The sequence below is a fragment of the Ptiloglossa arizonensis genome, chromosome 4, assembly GCF_051014685.1.
Source record: "Ptiloglossa arizonensis isolate GNS036 chromosome 4, iyPtiAriz1_principal, whole genome shotgun sequence".
Classification (NCBI taxonomy): Eukaryota; Metazoa; Arthropoda; class Insecta; order Hymenoptera; family Colletidae; genus Ptiloglossa; species Ptiloglossa arizonensis.
The window spans coordinates 20,095,130-20,118,212 of NC_135051.1; the positions used below are offsets into that span (position 1 = coordinate 20,095,130).

The window sequence follows — 23,083 nt, forward strand, 5'->3', positions numbered from 1 at the left end:
TGATTGAAACATAAGGTGGAAAATTTTCGTATAAAAACTTGTAATATTATAATAGGGAATTCGATATAGGGGTAAGGCGGAAAATTTTCGTGTAGAAAATTTTATCATTATGGTAATGGGTTTGGTACAGACTCGAGGTGGAAAATTTTCACGTAGAAAATTATAACGTTACAGTAACAGTTTCGGTACATAGTCAAGGCGGAAAATTGTAATATTATAGTAACAGTTTTGGTACATAGGCAAGGTGGAAAATTGTAATACTATAGTAATGCGTTTGGTTCGTACGCAAGTTGGAAAATTTCCTTCTAAAGAACCATATCTTTGATTCTATATAACTTAATTTCCTATCATAACCCACTACATAAATCCCTCTTAATCGTCCACAGAATCCAATAATCCATTCTCTCAAACCCCCTAAAACTATCAATCAAATTCCCCAGTCACTCCGTACCAGAAAATCGCCTAAATCCTTCGATCTATCGCAAAAAAAATTACAAATGTAAATCTTCAATCCATTTTAGCTCTACTTACTTCCATTCGGCCTTCCATATCCGATCCGACCGCGATTCCCCTGAAAAACTCAGCACGCGAACAATGGACCTCCATCAGCGCGGTAACGTTCGCGTGAGATATCACGTGACCCCGAAACGATACCCGGTGAACCATCGATTTGAATAAGCGTCAAGGTCAATCGCGGGGCTCGTAACTCGGTAGAAAAGGGGTCCGCCGTAAATCACGCGTCCCTCCCCACCCCACCCCATTCCACCCCACCTAGTCGTGAGCATCGTTTCGGTGGTCGCGCTCGAATTTTTTTTCTCTCTTTTGCGGTCAGCAAACAGCCCCGTTTCCCGCTTCTCGACCCCTCCTTCCGCGCGGCGTGTCCCCGCAAGAAATCTTACGTCATAAATCCTGGCCGGCGTATCCTCGCGCGTGGTACCGGTCCCGCTGGGGGACGTCTCTCCTTCCTTTTGTACTCGGACCCCCGCTCGATTTATCGACATTACCCGGGCACACACGCCCAGTACGCCGCCACTTGCTCGCCCAGCGACGAAACAGCCAAGGAATCGCCAAATTGCGAACGTTTGTCCGAGTTTTACATTTTCGTGAGCGTAAATTATTTCCATCGTAAATTTTTTACCATTCCCCCCTATTTCTGGTCGGTGTACAATTTTTGTTCGAATTTTTCTTCACACCCCCACCGAGAGTGGACGAGTTCTCCGGAACGAAATTTCGTGGAACGATTCTTTTCGTTAGTTATTAATTAAATTTTCTAGATGGAAATTTTCTCTGGAGAGAAATTTTCGAAAGATTGATATCTTTTCTACATGGTAATCTTCTCTAGATGGTAATCTTTTGTAGATAGAGATTTTTTCTAGATGAAAATTTTCTCTGGATAGAAATTTTCGAAAAATAGAAATCTTTTCTCTAGGTGGAAAGTTTTTCTATGTAAAGATTTTCTCTAGATAGAAATTTTCGATAAATAGAAATCTTTTCTCTAGGTGGATAGTTTTTCTATGTACAGATTTTCTCTAGATAGAAATCTTTTCTAAATGGAAATCATTTTTAGATAGAAATCCTTTCCAGATGGAAATTTTCTCTAGATAGAAATTTTCGAAAAATAGAAATCTTTTCTCTAGGTGGAAAGTTTTTCTATGTACAGATTTTCTCTAGATAGAAATCTTTTCTAAATGGAAATCATTTTTAGATAGAAATCCTTTCTAGATGGAAATTTTCTCCAGCTGGAAATATTTTCTAGATGGAAATTTTCTCCAAGTAGAAATTTTGCATAAAATTTACATTCCCGAAAAATATTTTCAAAGTGTCGCGTAAAGAAATTCCAAAAGTAAAAAAACCTAAAGTAAGGCATCAAACTTTAAACATTACATTTGCACAAGCTACAACACGAAAGTTAATTTTCCATTACGTTGATTTCTAAAATATTAAACTTCACACCGAGCGAAATGTATCCTCGACCCTCAAATTTCTTTCCTTCGTGAAAATGTTATCTCTTCCTAATTTCAAACTCTATTCGATCTTCGACAACGTTAACAAACTTCCAAAAATAATTCCGACAGTCACCCCATCCCTCGTCCAGATTTAATTTCACCCTGATAACATATTTCTTTTACCGAAAAATCGGTGTCTACGGGCCTGGAAATTTCCCAAAGCACCGTTTTTGTAATGAAAAACGATGCGGTGTGGCTCGACGATTTTTTATCGAATTTTTTTGCCCTCTGTAACCCGCATTTCGTCGCGAGCCATCTAATTTCTGCGACGCGGAATAACATGGCCAATGGTGGATATTTGCGTCGGTATCGTTAGGGGTTGAATTCGGCCTGGATGATATCATCGGCGATATTGGCACGATGTTTGCTTGTTGGTTCGGTGGATCGATGCGATGGAAATTACGTTCCTGTTCTGTGTTGTTTCGGCCAACGGATGGGGAGCGAAGGTTTGATTAATTGAGCGCGAAAGATCCCTCTTATTATTCGGCCCTTGTCGTCGAGCTTGTTAACCCTTTTCGCGATTCGAGGATTTCTTCTTTCATTCGAAGCAGGTAGTCGCCTCGAGAATAATACTCGATACAACGTATTACGGTCACATCGAACTTGTCTCGATCAATTGACACATCGGTACTATTATTTAACAATTATTTCGCAACGTTTGAAAATATTTCAAAAGACACATTGTATCGACGTGTTAAAGATGAGATCGAAAAGTAAAGAATAATTTCGATGAGAGAGAAACAAGCTCGAGAAGAATAGATTGATTTATACGAATGGTATTGTTTAATTATTACGTAGGTTATTTATTTTCAATTCTTCGTTTTCGATTTTCTTCCGTTCGACAGGCGCATCGAATCTTTTATTTATTCGATGTTTACGCGTTGTATTGCGGTCAATTTTCCTTGCAACCTACATTATCGAGAGATTATTGCTCCGTGCAAACAATAATGGTTATAATGAAAAGGTCAAGCGAGTCGTAAAATCTAATGGATCGAGCCGCGTGTTTGACATGCTCGGTGTGTACCTTTTCCTTCGATGGTTCGATAACTTGGCAGTTCGGGAAGAAGTATACGAAGGTTTATCGCGTGGTCCTTGATGTGGAATTGAAGATATTGAGCCTGGGTTTGGAAGTGGACTCGGAATTGGATCGTAACAGGTTGACGAAAGTTAAATAGAGAAAGGAATTGAATAACGGAGATCGTGTCTACGAAGTTTATACATCTCCATCGAAACAAAACTTCAATTTTTCGTTCCCGAATGAAAAATTTATTCTTTCGGTCTTTCGAGCGCGATTTCACCCATCGATTATTAACGCGATTACACTAAAATTTTTACTGCATTTTTCGCTCCATTCTTACGGTCACATTTATGATTTTTCAATCGAAACTGTAATATACAAATAATTGAAAAATTACACCAAAATTTCTTCCATCTAAAACAATTCTTTATTATTCGAAGGATACTTAATTAATCGTGGAAACATTTTCACTATAAATACAAGTCGTTTTGGATTATACGAAGGGTCTAGAAAATTTTCAAAACCCCAAATAACATTAAATACACAAAAACTTATTCCATCTAGAACAATTCTTTATTATTCGAAGGATACTTAATTAATCGTGGAAACGTTTTTACTCTAAATGCAAGTCGTTTTCAATTACACGAAAGGTCTACAAAATTTTCAAAATTCCAAATAACATTAATTACACAAAAATTTATTCCACCCAAAACAATTTTTAATTCTCGTTATTCGAAGAATACTTATTGATCCTCAAAACATCTTCATCCCCCATACACACAAACCTCGACGACACGAAAGGTCTAAAAAATTTTCAAAACCCCAAATAACATTAACACCACCAAAATTTCTTCCACCCAAAACAAATTTTAATTCTCATTATTCGAAGAATACTTATTGATCCTCAAAACATCTTCATCCCCAATATAGACAAACCTCGACGACACGAAAGGTCTAAAAAATTTTCAAAACTCCAAATAACATTAACACCAAAAAATTTCTTCCACCCAAAACAAATTTTAATTCTCATTATTCAAAAAATACTTATTGATCCTCAAAACATCTTCATCCCCCATACAAACAAACCTCGACGACACGAAAGGCCTAGAAAAATTTCTTCAAAACCCCAAAGTAAATTACTAATAAGAAGAAAAAAAAGAAAAAGAAAAACGCACACGATTCAATCCACAGAATCAATTGAGCGCACCGGTAACCAAGACGCGTCTCAATGTTCCCGAGATCGAGCCACCCTCACCGTCCATTTCTTGCCGTGACGGGACACATTTTCCAATCTTCGTCGATGTCTCTCTCTCGTGCACATAATTCTTCATGAACCTGGTCCTCTCCACCACCACCTCCTCCTCCTCGTCCACCTCGTCCTTCTCCCCACGGCCAGAATTTATTTCCGGAGCCGACGTAGGTGAACACGTGGGGGCGAAATGCACTCGCGCGGACAAGAGGGGGCGGAAAGAAAAGCACGACACGAGCCACTCGTGACCGCAACCGCGCAAGCTTCCGACCAGCTCTCGCATTCGGCATTTTTTTCACTCCGCGTGAAGTTCGTTCGCGACCCAGTAATTAGCTTCGTGCTCGGTGCTCCCACTTTGGGCGGAACGTTTGCGGACGTCGACACGACAAAGCGGTTCTCGTCCTTTCTCGCCTGGAATTCACCGAATTTCTTTCTTTTTTTTCACCTTTTTCTTCCCGTTCACTCGGACCCCACCGTGTCTCGCGATTGGCGATAACCATCGACCGGTCTCCACCATTGTGGAATCTACAGGTTGGAAAGAAGCTTTCGGCACCTTTTAGAGCTGTCTGATGGGTTCGTGATACGAACAGTGATATATATAGGGAGAGACTCGGTTTCTCGAGGAACGGTTCGATTTTATTGATTGATTTGTCAAATTTTTTGCGGATACGAAATACATTTGTATTGTATTCTTGTTTGTATCGAGAAATGAATTTCAAGTAATTTTTGAACGTAACTTTGGGAAATGTATGGTAATTTAGTTATTGGTACGTTAGGCTGTTAAGTACGTATGTATCGTAGGTGTACGATCATTGTTATTAAACTAAATATTAGCTATGGGTAAATTCGTTTACCAGATTTAATATAGTGTACCTTTTTAATTCGCGAAGAGCGATTATTTGATCGAGTTAGTTCCGGGGCTAATGGATTCACGTGCTCTGACATGGCGTAACATACGTGACGCTCCGTGATAATCTATAATATAATAACAATGCATCGCTATTTCATGTCTACGGTCACTCGAATGGTATCGAATCACCGAAAATAATTCAAAGAATATTATCGTTCCATCTCTCTTCATCAGTGAAAATCCAATGGGATTATAAAAATTCTTCTCTGTAGTTTCTTTAAGTAAGTAATTTAATTAACAATATTAAATCGTTCGGGAGGTCATTTCGATTTTTTCTAGTGAAAATGAAATACCATCTTTTCAGAATATACAAACATTTGATTAAATTATATATTCTCCATTTTGGAAAACGAAATCACTATTTTATTGTTCCCCAAGTTCCCTAAGTATTGTTCCCAGGGTTACCCAATTCACTCGAAAAAGTTTTATTCAAGAACTGTCGAACGAGTGTTGATAAACCGTTTGTTATCGGTTCGATAAAAATGGCGGACCATGGAGGGGGATCTCCCCTCTTTTTGGTTAGAAAGAAGAATCAAGACACTCGTACTAAGGGGTTTTCGTGCTGACGAGGACAATAGAATTCGACAGAAAAGGCTCAGTGGGTGGAAATATCAAGGACGCTCGAAGCTCTCTTAATTTTATAATGGAATCTGTACCCTTTTAAGCGCAGAGGGTATAACGACTATCGAAACAATCACGGGGCCCATCTTGACACCCTCTTTTCTGTTTCTTTGTTCAGGAGTGCGCCGAAGACGCGAAGGACTTCCGGGCGGAGCAGTGCGCGGAATTCAACAACGTTCCGTTCGAAGGAGTTTATTACGAGTGAGTATCGAAAATGATTTTGGGAAATTTTCTTGTGAAAATCTCGTGGGAGTTCCCGGACACGCCGCGTGTGTGATTTATCGTCGACGTCATACACGACGAATGGTCGTGTTCGGATCTTCGACGGAACCTAATGGTCTTTTAAAGTTGAAATCCGTGGACGTTTCGATCAGGTTTTCCGGGACATCATTTTTATTCTTCGAAACAGAGAAATTTACTTTTGTACATTCACCACGTGGATGGATCCGCGGTATTGTGAATTTTGCAATTGAAATTTTTCTCTTATGATAAATCGTACGTAATCTCTATTCCATGGATTTTTATTACCATGGATATTATTCGTAGCCCTTGGAAACTATTTTCGTCTTTGTTTAAAAATACCTGTTTATATTTATTCTTTCTTTAAATATTAGTTTCATGAATATAAGTGGGTGTTTGTTGCAATAATTTGATCACACGTCCGCTAGATAAATTTAATTCGAGATATTGATACGAATGTTTTCGATATATGTTACTTACGACAAATTGTACGTATCTCTTAATTTACAAGGTACAAAAGAAATTATAATTATTCGTAGCCCTTCGAAACAAATTTCGTCTTTTTTTAAAAATACCTGTTTATATTTATTCTTTCTTTAAGTATTGGTTTCTTAGATATAACTGTGGGTGTTCGTTGCAATAATTTGATCACACGTCCGTTAAACAGTCGGACAGAAATATCCCCATAAATGTCCAATATCGTAGAAAACACCAGAGTTTCAATAATCGTGCGGATGATAAATAATTCCAATAATTAATTCCTTTATTGGTATCCAGCGAAATTGAAACGGTCGGTTTCAAACCGGTTAATCTCAACGTGCGAATATAATTTCAGAATACCGAGTATCGAATTATTTTTCAATTTTTCAATCGAGAACACTCTGAGCGAATAGTGATATTTAACTGACGTACAAGATGTCGATAAACGTTAAATTACATGGACTTGTATTCAAATTTGTAAAATATTCCTTCTCTTTGTATTTCGGTTTCGTTACCATGGATTTTTGTTTTATTTTATTACATTACGTCATATTGTATTCGCGTAATTAATTACTCGATTCATTGCGATGAATTTCTCTCCGAAAAAATTTCTAATTTTCAATGCACAAATCGGTGAAGGAATAAAATCGATAGGTCAGAAATTTCCCCCCCGGTGACGATGGACGAGAACGATTCATCGACGATGACGATCATCGAACCGTCGAGTCGTTCAGAGTCACGCGGCAAAACTAATCGCGCTAAATCGTTTACTCCCTCGCAGTTGGATCCCTTACACCGGCGGCCCGAGCAAGTGCGAATTGAATTGCATGCCACGGGGCGAACGTTTCTTCTATAGACACAAGCTGTCGGTGATCGACGGCACACCGTGCGAGTCCGAGAAAAACGACGTTTGCGTCGAAGGGAAATGTATGGTGAGTTAACGATCTACGATTCGATCGCGGCTTAACTGTCTTTAGTGACAGTTGTCCGTGCGTTTTTACTAGACCGATAATCATGAACCCAATTTGGAACTATTCGAATGTACTGTAAGCACGCGAACGATACGAATTAATCTCGAATACTTGGGTGTTCGAGTGGTACCGACATATTTCGAATATCATTACTCGAGTGCTCGAATATTATTACTTATGTATTTGAGTATTTGAATATTTAACTATTTGAGTATTTGAGTATTTGAATATTTGACCATTTGAGTATTTGAGTATTTGAATATTTGACCATTTCAGTATTTGAGTATTTGAGTGCTCCAATATTATTACTTATGTATTTGAGTATTTGAGTATTTGAATATTTGAATATTTGACTATTTGAGTACTTGAGTGTTCGAATATTATTACTCATGTATTTGAGTATTTGAATATTTGACTGTTTGAGTATTTGAGTGCTCGAATATTATTACTTGTGTATTTGAATATTTGAATATTTGACTATATGAGTATTTGAATATTTGACCATATGAGTATTTGAATATTTGAATATTTGACTATATGAGTATTTGAATGTCCGAATACTATTACTTATGTATTTGAATATTTGAGCATTTGAGTATTTGAGTGCTCGAATATTATTGAGTGCCTGAGTAGTCGAATATTGTTATTTGGGTATTTAAATATTATTATACGAACGTTTGTATATTCGAATACTATTATTTGAGTGCTCGAATATCGTTACTTAAGTATTTGAATATCGGTACTTGAGTACTTGAGTATTCGAATACTATTACTTGAGCGTTTGAACATTACTCTTTGCATATCGAGTGCTGCAAGTACTCAAATGGTATTCGAGTGGTCGAATATTCGAATTATATTCACCGAATACTCGAATCGTTGGTATTCGAATATAGAAACCGTTCGATGAGTAATCCCCGTCCTTTTATAAACACCGCGAAAGCGCGCAATAAAGGAACGCGTCTTACGACGATATAAAATAAATTGCGATATCGATCGACGAACCAGCGGTAATTCTCTTTGATTGCCAGCACGTCGGTTGCGACATGATGCTAGGAAGCAACGTGCAGGAAGACGCTTGCAGAGAGTGCGGCGGCGACTCTTCCGATTGCACCACCGTTTCCGGTTTGTTCGACAACGATGATCTCCAAGTCGGTACGTTGTCAATTTTCCGGTAACAAACGAGCAATAAATACGAAAAAAGTTTCAATAGACTTGGTCACAAGGCCAAGACGGTATTGCCAATAAATTGGCCAGATTCTCCCGATAAAAATGAGCCCAAACACGATGCAATTTGGATTACTTTCAATCCCACGTCAATGTTCATTTTTCGAAAATCGTTCGAAAAATTTGAAAAATAAAAATCATCGGAAGTGGGTCGTGTTTGGAGTCGTTTTCCTCGGGAGAACCTAACCAATTCAACGGTGACATTCTCGCGTCGATATAATGAAAAATATACAAATTGAACATCTCGTTAACAATTTATCCTCTTAAATTTCGTAAACGAACCTTCCACAGGGTATATCGACATATTGCTAATACCTAGAGGAGCAACGAACATAGAAGTGAAGGAGATTCAACCATCGAACAATTACTTAGGTCAGTGAAGTCGAACATAGCGAAAGCACGAAGTTATTCGCGTTGTTGTTACCGAATCAGAAACTAACACAGCGGCTTCTCAATCCGTTTCATTCCTGTAGCCGTTAGAAACACGTCTGGCCACTATTACCTGAACGGGAACTGGAGGATAGACTTTCCACGAAGCCTGAAATTCGCTGGAACCATATTCCATTATTCGAGAGATCCGCAGGGTTTCTCGGCACCCGATACCATTACCGCCTTGGGGCCAACGCATGAAGCAATTTACGTGGTGGTAAGTGCCCACGTCGCTCTTAACCAACAAATCGTTGCGTTAGATCGAACGAAAAAGGAAATAATTGAATAATCGAACCCTATTCATTCCATAAGAATCAAGCGCGAACTCTCGAGATAACGATTCGGGAATATTTTTCTACGTTATCGATTTTCTACCTCTGGTACCCCGAACCATTATTGTAACATTGTATATTCACCGGAGGCCAGCGAAGCTATCGTAAGAATTATTTCAAATAAAAATATTACCAAATCTTTAAATTCAATTAATACGAGTATCGAATTATTTCGATGGAGTTATAAAAATTCTGACTCGGTATTTATCGTAACGTTGTCGAGCACAATTTTTATAAATGATACAATATCGTGTCGCGTAAATAATTATATTATATAAATATTTTCTAGACAGATTTACCTTCCTTTTCATATCACGTGTATTTCTACGTTCAATAATCCAATCTTGTTATTATATTACCTGATTGGAGTATCGATAGATTCTTGACTATTGCGAAACAATTTCAAAATGATTCCAACTACTGTAAACACGTTTAGAGTTTATAATAAGCCAGAACTTAGCGTTTCTCGAGGATGTCTTTAAGGTACGACGAGACAACGATGAAATTCACTTTTTGTTTCACGTAGCTGCTCTATCAAGACCACAACGTTGGAGTGCACTACGAGTACAGTATGCCGAAGAAATTCTCGCAGCAAACCGACGCGGACAGCTACACATGGATAACCGACAAATTTTCAAGCTGCAGCACGACTTGCGGCGGAGGTAGCGTTTCCAAAATTAATCCCGTTTACCTAAATACACGGCAAATGTGATCAATAATCGGATAGCCAGGCTACGTTGCTCCGTAGCGAACCATCGGTTCTAAATTTGATAGGACAATTTTCGAGCGGCCGGATGCTACGGTTCAGCTTCGTGGATATTTATTAATTTACGTACTTTACGTCCTGTTCACGTAGAACAGATCATTCTGCAAACATAACTAACCAAATCGTCGATATCGTAATACAGTTGTCAGCGTTGCAATTGGTCCGATTTCAGAAATAAATTACTCACCTTCATCACTCGAACTATTCCGATAAGAAAAATTCTCTTTTATTTTATTATAATTTTCGGACGATTTTCACCGTTTTCATATTATCGTACAAATGGTACGAAATCGTTCTTTTATTGTACATTGCGAACATTGGACGTCCATCTTGGTTTCGCGGTAAAAGAGTGCACGAATCTTCCAGTCGCGTCGCTTTCATGTCATTGAAGTTTATGAAATACGTTACGTGTACGTATTAGATCGTTGACTGAGTTCTACGGATTTTTCGTTCAAATATATATATTTAAACGATTCAATTACAATATTTTTTTCCTAATTAAAATACTATACTACGGGTTCTACGATTTTAGAAAGATCTTTCGTGAACGATCTAATACTTCCCATCTTAAAGTATCGTAGATTTGATTCCTCGTAAAGCGTGGGAGATTCAGAGATCAGAAATAATTGACAGTGCAAGCTTTCGTTTCTTCGTAGGTTATCAATCGAGACAAGTTGCCTGTGTAAGAAGGAGGGACTCTCAGCCAGTGGATGAGAGTCTCTGCGATCCGCTGATGGAACCAGCTGACACAGAAGGATGTAATACGGACCCGTGTCCACCTGTGTGGGTGGAGGGTGAATGGGGCCCGTGTAGCAAGCAATGCGGAGAGGGAGGTGAACAGAGCAGACAGATCAAATGCGAGCAGGTCATCTCTGGTGGAATAGCCTCGGTGGTGGACGATAGTCAGTGTCTGAAGGTGGGGGCTAAAGGAGCAACTAGCCAGGCGTGTAACGAAGACGTTCAGTGCCCACAGTTCCACACAGGACCTTGGAAACCGGTACAACTCGATTCAATTGTCCTTTTCTTACGCTAATAGTTTCTCATCTCGCGTAACTGCCAATAGAAGATACATTCTTTTCCGCAGAATGTCGATAAATTATCATTCGAGAAAAAGTAAGCCACTTTCACTCGTTAACCTCATCGTTATGGTAAATGCGAGAGTAACCTGAGTATTTTTTATTTGGTAAAAAAATCAAGTTTTTAAAATTCTAGTACATCGACCTGTTACCAACTCTAACAATAACGCAGAAATAGTTGATTGTTGTATGTGTGAAAAAATAGTCGAGGAAAATATCACACTTTTAATTACAATGTATTTAATGTATTTAAAAATAAAAAATTCAACCGTGGTAGAAATCATTGTATCGGTCAATTTATGAGAAAGATCGAAGACTTTCTTTCAAGATTTGAATATTCGCGGGAAAGAATCGCTACCTTCCCTCGTTAATCGGAGGAATAGCAGATCGGTGCTTTAACGAGGGAACGTCGCGATTCGAGTTGTCAGATTCAAGATCGTGCCTCGATAAATGTTCGAACGGTGTTTGTCGACAGTGCGACCATTTGTGCGGTCCGGGGAAGCTGACGAGGAAAGTAACCTGTTACAAGAAAGTGGACGGCAAGATACAAATATTGGAGGACGAAGCTTGCGAGGGTGATGTACCAGAGCGTGAGAAGCCTTGCGAGCTGAGACCATGCGCCGGCCTCGACTGGGTCACGTCGGATTGGAGTGGTGTAAGTTTGCAATTTGTCATGCAATGGCGCCCAAATGCCCATTCGTCTCTCTAAAATATCTCCGGCCACGGTGGTAGCATCGAGACACCTATGCTCCCTCGCTGGAAATATTTTCCCAAAGTAATATCAAGGGGACGTGTCTCGCTTATTGCGATCCGTCCAAATGAAAAGTGACCCCCTTTTCGTGTCGCCGTGTTTCTCACAATTATCGTTCGGCTCCGTGTTTGTTGCCAGTGCGACGATAATTGCGGACTGACTCAGGAGACGAGAACTGCTCACTGCGCGACCCAAAACGGCACCGCTTATCCCGACGAGAAATGCGATTTAAAGAAGAAGCCCGAGTTGACGAGGGAATGCGAGAACACGAACGAATGCGAGTTCCTGTGGTTCGGTTCCCAATGGAGTGCCGTAAGTGACTTGTAGAGAATTCTTAATAATATTTCGTAGAAAAAATCTCGCGTGGTCCTACGCCACTGGTCGCGTAAATATCGCGAAATAATTCTGCAATCTTCCATTTGTGCGATAATTTACCAAAAGATTCGTTTCGGTTCCGTTATTGCGGATTAATTGTACATCGACTTGTTAGCAACTCTAACAATAACGAGTTGATTGTTATAGGTGTAGAAAAATTGTCGAGGAAAATATTATACTTTTAATTACAATGTATTTAGAAATAAAAAAATTCAACCGTGATAGAAATCATTGTATCGGTCAATTTATGAGAAAGATCGAAGACTTTCTTTGAAGATTTAATTATTCCCGGGAAAGAATCGCTACCTTCCCTCGGTAATCGGAGGGAAAGGGGATTAGTGATTTAACGAGGGAATGTCGCGATTCGAGTTGTCAGATTTAAGATTGTGCCTCGATGAATGTTCGAACGATGTTTCTCGACAGTGCGACCATTTGTGTGGTCCGGGGTTCAACTTCAGGGTTTGAGGTATTCTTGACGTTTTAAGTAGATATAATACTAACCCGGATACATGAAATGTCTTCACACGGAAACGTAGAATATAGAATAGAATATTTGGCAATTTCTATATAGACTTACGAAACAATTTTTACAAGGATACGCGAAACGTGTCATGTACCCGGATATATGAAACACTTTTTACTCCCGTACATGAAACCGAGTGAACCCCACCGCTCTCTTTTTTCGTTTAGCGACAATTTCACACGCGACGACTGTTTTACATGTTTTACATGTGTTACATATTAGCCATGTTTTATTCTCACGGAAGTTTGCAACAGGAGAGACGTTTCATTTGTAGAAATCACACACGTTGACACGCTACACTCTATACTCGCACTAGGAAAACCAAAAGAAAAGGAAAATAACTCGTGCACTAGTTACAGAAATTTATCAATTCTCGATTATCCTAGTAATTTATCAATAAACATAACTTTTGAAATAACACCTGCGTTAAACGTTTCGTCTTCGTAATTAATGACCAGAATTATTCATGGTTAAACAATGGCGCACCAGTTCCGAATAATTCAAATGGAAATATTCACTCGACACAGTTTACCTCAAATATCATCTTAAATGAAAATTATCGCAATTACAAAAGAAAAACAAACACGTACCTCTCTTATAAATCACAATCCCACTTCTGATCCCTAGTGCATCGTTAAACAATCGTGCACCAGTTCCGAATAATCCAAATGGAAATATTCACTCGACACAGTTTACCTCAAATATCGTCTTAAATGAAAATTATCGCAATTACAAAAGAAAAACAAACACGTACCTCTCTTATAAATCACAATCCCACTTCTGATCCCTAGTGCTCAGCCAAATGTGGATCCGGTGTGCAAACACGTAGGGTGTTCTGCGGCTCATTCGACGACGAAGCGGTGAAGTGGCAACCGGAAGAAAAATGCGTCGCGAGCAAGAGATTCAACGACACGAAGAGCTGCACCGCAGCTGAGGAGTGCAAAGGTGAATGGTTCACCGGACCATGGAGCAAGGTAACGTATCCGACGCGAGTCAAACACTGTCCAGGTTCATCCCCTCGCGTCACAAAGAGAAGAAAGTGGTGTAAAAAATATTCCGTGCTCGGTCATCAATTTCCCTAAACAGTCCACGCTCCTATCACCAGAGATTATTTGCATCCGCGCGAAGATACACCGCGGCGTGTTCTCTCGGTCGGTGAAGAAATCCAATATCTTCGATGTCTCTGCTGCAGCCACGGTGCAAGAACCGTCCGCCTCAAATTTCTTCCATTAATCACCGTAACCGTGTTCCAGTGTTCGAAACCGTGCGGCGGTGGCACCATGAACCGCAAGATGATTTGCATGAAGGACAACGCTAGGGTACCTACGGCCAACTGCGACCCCAGCATGATCATGTTCTCGTCCGAGGATTGCAACAAGCAGCCGTGCGACGAAGGTAACGACCCAGATCGATCCGACACCGGACATCTTGAGACCTAGCGTGGAAATTAATTTTCGTCGTCGATCATCGAGTTTCGGGGCATCGACGAGTCTTTGGAATCAAACGATCGATTCGACAGTAGCTGCGTAAACACGTGACTCGTTTCAAAATGGTGTCTAAATTTTGAATGTTCTCACATTGGATGTCTTTGGGTCGAAAGCTGAGTTCTGGATTGTAACTCGTGTTTCTAGCTTCGCGATGCAGCGACGGGTCTGAGGAAATATTATTGCACCTAGTTACATCTATTAGGGTAGCTCTGATTGTGGAGAGAGTGTATATTATGGGCACGCAGTAGGGTCAACTTTAAGACATTTCTGTCTGATGTACGAGGGTAATGATAAGGCTCGTTTCAAGGGGAGTTTGGACTTTCCTCGTTCATTACATACATAGAATCTCGAAGACTTACAACGGGTAATTTGGATTTGTTTGGCTTCTACGTTCTTAAAATTAACACACTTTCTTCGTGGGTAATGTTTCAGAGGGTAGTCTAGATCCAGCTGGTAATTCTTTCTGGGTTAGAGTGGCGCAAATTTGAAGTACACTTGCGAGAATTATTCAGTGGGTTAATGTGTCACCTCGACGAGTCTCAAAGGGTCAACGAATTGATTACTTTGGGAATATAGGGTCGTGTGCGGAGAAGGATCTCGTTAGGTGAAAAAATTAAATTGAATCGAGTGGCGATATTAAAAATTGCTGTCGAATCTGTTATTTTGTAAAGAAAAGTGTATTCCAAGATCGTCTTCGAAGCGGAATACATATTCGTGTAACTCGGATTTCAATTTCACAAGATAGTCGGTTTGCATTCGTCTTTCAGGAACGAATCCACGAACGTTCCACGGGATAGATATATGAAATTTTATTTACAGACGAAGTGATCCATCTCAAGGAGATCGTGGATCTGGCCGAGGACAACGATGAATGCGAAGTATACGAAGACGAGGACTTCGTAAGCGTGTCATCCAACCTCACAATCGTCGTAAGTGAAACTGGGTCGTAGATAATCAAATATCTGGAATAGTCCTGTCTCGTAGCTCCTCGCGTCGGCGTTACATTTCGCGCTATTCTCATGTAAATGGAATCAGGTCTTCCTATTACCAAAAGTTTCATATCTGGTTTCAGCAAACATGCATATTCATTCGGTTGCGCGAAAATAATGTCGAGCGACCAGTCAATTTCTGACAAAGAAGATTTCGTCACTTAGAACCGTATTAAAACTCCCGGAAGTAATCCAACTTCGACGTTACTCGATTATGCTCGATACGAAATTTTCATTATGAAATACTACAAATTGTCCTCCTTTTGAGCACAGTTTTTAATATCCTACGATAAAAGATCGAATTAATACTGGGTTTCCATCTTACGGAATTATAATTAGAAATTCAGTAAGTCCCGCTTTCAAGTGACAAACTTCATGGATCGCCAGGTCGCTTGAAAACGGGGCGAGTAGCGATTTCTGTCTTTCGTATTCGAAACAATATTTGCGTGTAAAATATTTCGATACTGCGCCGCAATATCACTACCAATCAATGACTTGTGTATACTTTTACAAACGAATTAACAAAATTTAAAATACCTCCGATTCGATAAATTGAATTTAAATTTGAAACAAAAATGAAATACACTTGAAGTGTAATTAAAGGACGCGAAGACTGTATAGAATTTTCATAAATTTTTTTAATCTGTACATCCTCCGTTTATACGATTTGTTTTTTTTTTGTCCAGGAGGAAGAATCGAGTAAAACGCTCGAACTGACCGAAGCAACCCCTTTGAACTCGCCCGACTCTGGAGTGCAAAACGATATGGCGGACATGATGTTCAGCGATAGCAGTTTCACTAGGGGAGACATATCGCCCGGAGATACCGGAAGTGGCGAAGGAAGCGGCTCCGATTTCACCGATTTCCTCACGGACACTTATACACCGGAAGTCGAGTCCACAATCGAGGGCAGTGGAACGGAAGAAATGACGGACGAGAGTGAAGATTTCACGACAGTGTCTGGAGTCACCGAAGTCACTGAGGTCACGGAGTCAGGAGCCACCGAACAATCGACCGCTGAATCGATGACAGAAGAGAGCACAGTATCGGGTGGTAAGTTGACAGAGTTTGAAATTGGAGAAACATTTATAAAAAATAACACTTGTTTAATCGTATTCATTTGTAAAGAAACAATATAAATTGCAAGTTGTTTATAGCAGCTCGCGTTCAAAAATTTGGACTGCCAATTATCAATATGCAAAGTATAGGTAGAGGACTTTTATGTATACATTTTATATAACATGATCATCGATGAAAATAACTACTGATCGTGAATCCGGGTTTTATTAGTACTAGAAGAGTTACTTTAAAGTGGTACAGATTGCAAATAATTATTTCCCGTATATTCGGTCCTTCTTCTTTCACTGAAAAGTGTTCAATGATTTATCACACGAAAAAAACATTCTATGTTAACTCCAGAAACGGAAATGACTGAATCTGGAGTAACTGACGTAACTAGCGAGACTTCGGAATTCACTACTTCCGAGACCGAGGCCACCCTAGCTTCGGGTGAGACTACAGAGACTGCAGAAACGAAAGAAACCGAGGTAACAGAAACAGGCGAATCTGTAAAACCTACGGAAGAAAGCACGTCAACGGGTAAGTGTCAATTAAAATAATAATTTGTATAGTACACGTTTTTTGAAAAATTTTAATAAGTGCTAATCCAGTGGAACAGAGTTTAATTCGAATATATGTAACACTTGATTTTATCCGAGTAAACACGTGTTAATTAAATTCAAACCTTGTGTTTATTATTGTTTCACACGAACTTTTAATTAAATATTTAAATCCAATTCGGTGAACGCAACAGGAGACACAGGGGAACCTACAGAATCGGGACAGACCACAGAGTCTGGTGCTACTGAAGGTACAACCGAATCAGGAGCTACGGAGCCAACGATGTCGACCGATGTCTCTGTCACTGAAGAGTCCACCGAACCTGGAGCGACGACAGAGTCTGGGGCAACAGAGGTCACTGAAACCACCGAATCTGGAGCCACGACAGAGTCTGGAGCCACTACAGAGCCTGGAGCAACGACAGAACCTGGAGCAACGACAGAACCTGGAGCAACGACAGAGCCCGGAGCCACGACAGAGTCCGGAGCCACAACAGAGCCTGGGGCGACGACAGAACCTGGAGCCACGACAGAACCTGGTGCCACGACAGAGCCTGGAGCCACGACAGAACCTGGTGCCACGACAGAGCCTGGAGCCACGACAGAACCTGGAGCCACGACAGAATCCGGAGCCACGACAGAGCCTGGAGCCACGACAGAGTCTGGTGCCACGACAGAGCCTGGAGCCACGACAGAACCTGGAGCGACGACAGAGTCTGGAGCAACAACAGAGCCTGGAGCCACGACAGAGCCTGGTGCCACAACAGAGTCTGGAGCCACGACAGAGCCTGGAGCCACGACAGAACCTGGAGCAACGACAGAGCCTGGGGCAACGACAGAACCTGGAGCAACGACAGAGTCCGGAGCTACGACAGAGCCTGGAGCCACAACAGAGTCTGGAGCCACGACAGAGTCTGGAGCCACGACAGAGTCTGGAGCAACAACCGAAGTCACTGAATCGGGTGCAACCACAGAATCTGGTGGAACCACTGTGACTGAGGTTACAGAGACAACTGTTTCTGGACTGACACCATCAACAATAGAAGAGGATACTTACATGACCGAGAAAACGCACCGTGAGTCCCTGCATTGATTATTATACTTCCTAATTTATGTTCAGACATTGCTCTTAACATGGTATTCGATTTTTCAAATCCAGAGAAAATCTCTCAAGGTATTCACCGATTTTTCGGTTCTCAACTTACCCAAAAGACGATTCCTCAAGGGACAAATTTTGCCACGAGGCATTTTTCAATCATAGTTCCGCCTTTTTTTTTTAAATTCGAAGCAACGTCGGTTAAGATCGAGTACCAAGAAATTTCCAGTATCCTCTGACACTAATGATACGTATAAATGTTCCACTTCCATTCAAGTGTCCGAATTTTGGACGACGCTCAGCCCAGAAGGAACGACGCGTGCACTCCGCGTGTGTAAGATTCCCAAGAAGAAATCTTGCAAGACCAAGCCCTACGGTTGCTGTTACGATGGTATCACCGCTGCAGAGGGTCCCTTCGGTCAGGGTTGCCCGACTCCCCATACCTGCAAAGAGACCAAGTACGGCTGTTGTCCCGACGGCGTGTCACCAGCCACTGGTGCAGACAATCAAGGATGTCCTGAATCGGACTGCGACGAAACGCTGTTCGGTTGCTGCCCCGATGGAATCACCACTGCCGAGGGCAACGATATGGAGGGATGCACGAAACCCTGCAACGAGACAGAGTGAGTTCAATATCTGGAAGCTAACTTATACATAGACAGTAGTCGTTTTTCAAATATTGAAATGTACCGATAGCCTGGACACTTCGATTGAAGGTGGACGAGTCATTCGATGAAAGAAATATTTGTGAGTTTAAATTGAAATTCAGTAATTCAATCGTTTGAAATTGTTCAGATTCGGTTGTTGCCCAGACGACGAAACTGCAGCTAGCGGAAAGGACAATCTGGGCTGCTGCAACGTTACCGAATTCGGTTGCTGTCCAGATGGAATTAAGATAGCCACCGGTCTAGACGGAGAAGGTACTTAGAGAGATCGTTTTCCGTTTAAGTTCGGTGACATCGAAGCTAAAGCTTGTTTACGTCAGTGGAGATCTTTAATCTAATACAATAATGGCAGGTTGCGAGGAGGAGGTTACTTCTGTCACTCCCATCACGGAAGAATACGAGACAACGACCCCTCTACAGGAAGACTGCGCGAACACGACCTATGGATGTTGCCCTGATGGCACTTCCACCGCAACTGGACCGAACTTTGAGAACTGCGGCGTTATCAATGCTGAAAACTGTACCATATCGTACTTCGGGTGCTGCCCTGATGGCACTTCACCAGGTTTGTGAGGACTAATAATAATACATCGTTACACCCGACCTCTAGACTCCCAAAGATCGTTTACAAAGTGAGAAACGATAGATTGTCGCAATTTTTGGAAAAAGAAAAAAAAACAAGAAAAACGTCCCAGTCGTGTCGGTTTGGCGCTCCAGTCGCATCGGTCCGCGGACGAAATTCGTTCGAATCGCGAATCCATGGTTACGAAACGTGATTCAGCGATTGATCGATGTTGATGTGTAATTGTCAATTGGTTATTAAATATCGATTTCGCAGCTCTGGGACCGAGCAACTACGGCTGCCACATGCCCTGCGAGAACAGCACTTACGGTTGCTGCGAAGACGGTGTCACACCTGCACACGGCCATAACAAAGAGGGTTGCTGTTTAACGACAACGTACAAGTGTTGTCCGGACAACGTGTTGCCCGCTCGCGGACCGAACTTCTACGGCTGCGGCTGTCAGTACACAAGATTCGGCTGTTGTCCGGACAATACAACTGCGGCACGTGGTCCGAGCAAGGAGGGATGCGGTTGCGAGTACACGCCGCACGGCTGCTGCCCTAATCACTTCACGCCCGCCACTGGATCCAACTACGAGGGTTGCCCGTGTTACACTTATCAGTTTGGATGCTGCTCCGACGGTGTCACCGTTGCTAAGGGACCTCACGGTCAAGGTACATTCGCATCGACGTTTTAAATAAAAAAAGTATCACACTTTTAGAGTTCTGCGTCAGTTTAGACTCACATCCGCAACAGTGTTACTTACGAAAGGACACAGTCTACGAAGACTAACGAAAAATGATAGTAAACGCATCTTCTTCAAACTTCATCTTTACCTACTCAACTAAACCTGTACCTAACGTTCAAACACGATGATCAAGTCTGTTTCAAGTGGGACTGCTCTGTCCACTTCTGATAAGTCGATAGAAGAATGTTACACCGAGTTGGTGTGTTTCTTTCTAGGCTGTGGATGCGAAAACACGGAATTCAAGTGCTGCTCCGATGGTAGAACACCAGCCAAGGGACCGAACTTCGCTGGGTGTACTTGCGACGCCTCGAAATTCGGATGCTGCACCGATGGCGTCGAGGAAGCCCAGGGTGAGAACTTCGAGGGTTGTCTCACGGTTCCGTCTACACCAGGAATGGCCTGCGGCTTGGACAGGGACAGAGGTCCCTGCAGAGACTTCACCGTCAAGTGGTACTACGATACGGAGTACGGTGGTTGCTCACGGTTCTGGTACGGAGGCTGTGAGGGCAATGGTAATCGATTCAAGACCCAGGAAGAATGCAAAGAGGTCTGCGTTCAACCGAAAGGAAGAGGTAAGCAAACCGTGAATCTATTTAATTAAAACTCGAGGAGAAAACTTTCACTTTCCGTCGTTGAGTGTTTCGTTTGCACTCTAAATTGTAAATTCTCGAAACGTAGAAATCAATTTGATAATAAGTAGCGTTACATTGTCGATGGACCAAATTCAGTAAGAGAAAGACAGTGTAATTTAAAGCTTCGTTCTTTGATTGTTTCTTGGGAAATTTTTCGTGAACTTCCAAGCTAATATTTTGCGATTTTACAGACGCCTGTTATCTACCAAAGATATCCGGACCCTGCGTTGGATACTTCCCTACGTGGTATTATGACACTGGCAGAAAGCAATGTGGTCAATTCGTTCATGGTGGTTGTCTTGGAAATGCGAACAAGTTCAAGACCAAGGAAGAATGCGAAGAGCTTTGCGTTACCCCCGACGATCTGGGTAAATCAGAGTTTCTTAAATATTCTCTATCGATTGTTGAAAAAATTGCAAGTGGAATTTCCATTTCTCTTAATTCTCTTAATTGTACAGTAAAATATTCATAGTTGATGATCACGTGAGTACTCTATAGATGGCAATCGTTAGAAAGATTGAGGCATATTTGATTTGAAATAAGGTGACAAATAATCACTTGAAACAATTGAGTTTATTACTACACTCGATAAATAATTATTACATACTGTTACCAAAGAGAAAGAATGCATCTGCATCCATGTGTTGTAGAGTTTTTTTAATTTCATTTATATGTCGGTCGAGTACGTTACTAATTCGTAGTCTCGATAACTAATAATTATTAGTCACTATAATTAATAATTAGTTGCAATAATTAATAATTATCAGTTCCAATAATTAATAGTTAGTAGTCCCAAACTGCTGCCATCTATGGAAACTTTACTATATGAAACACTAATCTAAGTTTATCCTCAACGGGAACTGAACTGGTATTAATTAAACAATTCACCCAAGATCCCTGCGAACAAACGAAGGAACCGGGTCCCTGCGAAGGTAACTTCACCAGGTGGTACTTCAATGCCGAGTTGCAAGCCTGCGAACAGTTCAGGTATGGCGGATGCAAAGCGAACGACAACAACTTCGCCACCGAGATCGCCTGTCATCAACAATGTCTGCAACCAGGAGGCAGACGAGGTACGTCCCCCACGAAAGTTCCCTTCGATTTCAGGACAGCACGCATCATGTTCGTTTTGTTTTTCTTGCCTGAAGTCTTTTTATCCCGTACGTTCGAGTGAGATTTCAGATTTTTGATTTTTAGAACGAATCGAAGAGAAACCGTTTCACACCACGCGGCAAGTTTCTCTGATTTTTCGAGTGGATTTTTTGCGAAGGAGTAGAAACGTGTAACTAATCACTCGCGTAATTACACACAATGCAAAGCGTGGTGTCTGTGGAGGGTTTAGCATTATTTACTCGGAAAGTATCGAGGATATCGAATCGGTGGATCGTGGGAACTGCTTTAACCACTTGACAGCCGCGCCCGAGTTAACTCGGGCAACGTGGTCGTCGGGTAATCGATAATCATGGTTAGCGACTAAAGTAATTGAATGTGAAAAATGGAAGTATAAATTTTAGAGCGGACAATTTTAACGGTATTTTTATCGTTGCCACTGAATATTTATAAAACGATCGACTACGAAAAAAAAAAATCGGCTGGAAAGTGGTTAATAGACAAGGGTATACATTTATATTGGACATTGAAGCACGGGGGCCCTTGGGAATGCAAGACCAGATTCAAATGATTGTAAAAAAATCACAGATAACGTTGTAATTTTCTTTAACGTTGCTAGTTAAACGAGACGATTATTTACAGAATATTAAGAGCGAAATTTGTAGAGATTTCAGAAATATTACACAAGTATTCTTTGTTAATAAATGGTTCAAGAGGGTGAAACACCCCTTTAGTGGAATAGTCCTACAATTACAACGAAACTATTTTTCAAATTTAAAGACAGTATACACAAAACTTTCAAAAATAGAGTTCAATCTGCTCTAAGAACATTCCCTCGTTAAATGTTCCAAAAACGACCAAAACACTCAAAATAAATCTTAACAATATATCAGTTCTCACAGTACAAGTCTTAACTTTTCAAAAATTGACTTCAACCTGCTCTAAGAATATTCCCTCGTTAAATGTTACAAAAACGACCAAAACACTCAAAATAAATCTTAACAATATATCAGTTCTCACAGTACAAGTCTTAACTTTTCAAAAATTGACTTCAACCTGCTCTAAGAACATTCCCTCGTTAAATGTTCTAAAAACGACCAAAACACTAAAAATAAATCTTGACAATCTATCAGTTCTCACAGTACAAGTCTTAACTTTTCAAAAATTGACTTCAACCTAGTGTCAGAACATTCCCTCGTTAAA

The 23,083-nt window shown here is 40.8% G+C and overlaps 1 protein-coding gene across 7 annotated transcripts in view; it reads left to right on the forward strand.

Annotated features, from left to right (window-relative positions):
- The window catches only part of Ppn (proteoglycan-like sulfated glycoprotein papilin), a 222,072-nt gene that overhangs the window by 188,287 nt on the left and 10,702 nt on the right, over positions 1-23,083 (forward strand). For all 7 annotated transcript variants that reach the window (XM_076308996.1, XM_076308994.1, XM_076308997.1 and 4 more), the window contains exons 5-26: positions 5,923-6,005; positions 7,306-7,456; positions 8,524-8,647; positions 9,011-9,091; positions 9,193-9,365; positions 10,007-10,142; positions 10,903-11,243; positions 11,798-11,977; positions 12,212-12,385; positions 13,763-13,945; positions 14,225-14,366; positions 15,278-15,387; positions 16,134-16,500; positions 16,867-17,046; positions 17,261-18,142; positions 18,440-18,785; positions 18,958-19,082; positions 19,180-19,392; positions 19,666-20,064; positions 20,354-20,710; positions 20,962-21,138; positions 21,664-21,843. In XM_076308996.1, coding sequence (XP_076165111.1) covers positions 5,923-6,005; positions 7,306-7,456; positions 8,524-8,647; positions 9,011-9,091; positions 9,193-9,365; positions 10,007-10,142; positions 10,903-11,243; positions 11,798-11,977; positions 12,212-12,385; positions 13,763-13,945; positions 14,225-14,366; positions 15,278-15,387; positions 16,134-16,500; positions 16,867-17,046; positions 17,261-18,142; positions 18,440-18,785; positions 18,958-19,082; positions 19,180-19,392; positions 19,666-20,064; positions 20,354-20,710; positions 20,962-21,138; positions 21,664-21,843 — 5,104 coding nt within the window. The remainder of the gene's footprint in view (positions 1-5,922; positions 6,006-7,305; positions 7,457-8,523; positions 8,648-9,010; positions 9,092-9,192; positions 9,366-10,006; positions 10,143-10,902; positions 11,244-11,797; positions 11,978-12,211; positions 12,386-13,762; positions 13,946-14,224; positions 14,367-15,277; positions 15,388-16,133; positions 16,501-16,866; positions 17,047-17,260; positions 18,143-18,439; positions 18,786-18,957; positions 19,083-19,179; positions 19,393-19,665; positions 20,065-20,353; positions 20,711-20,961; positions 21,139-21,663; positions 21,844-23,083) is intronic.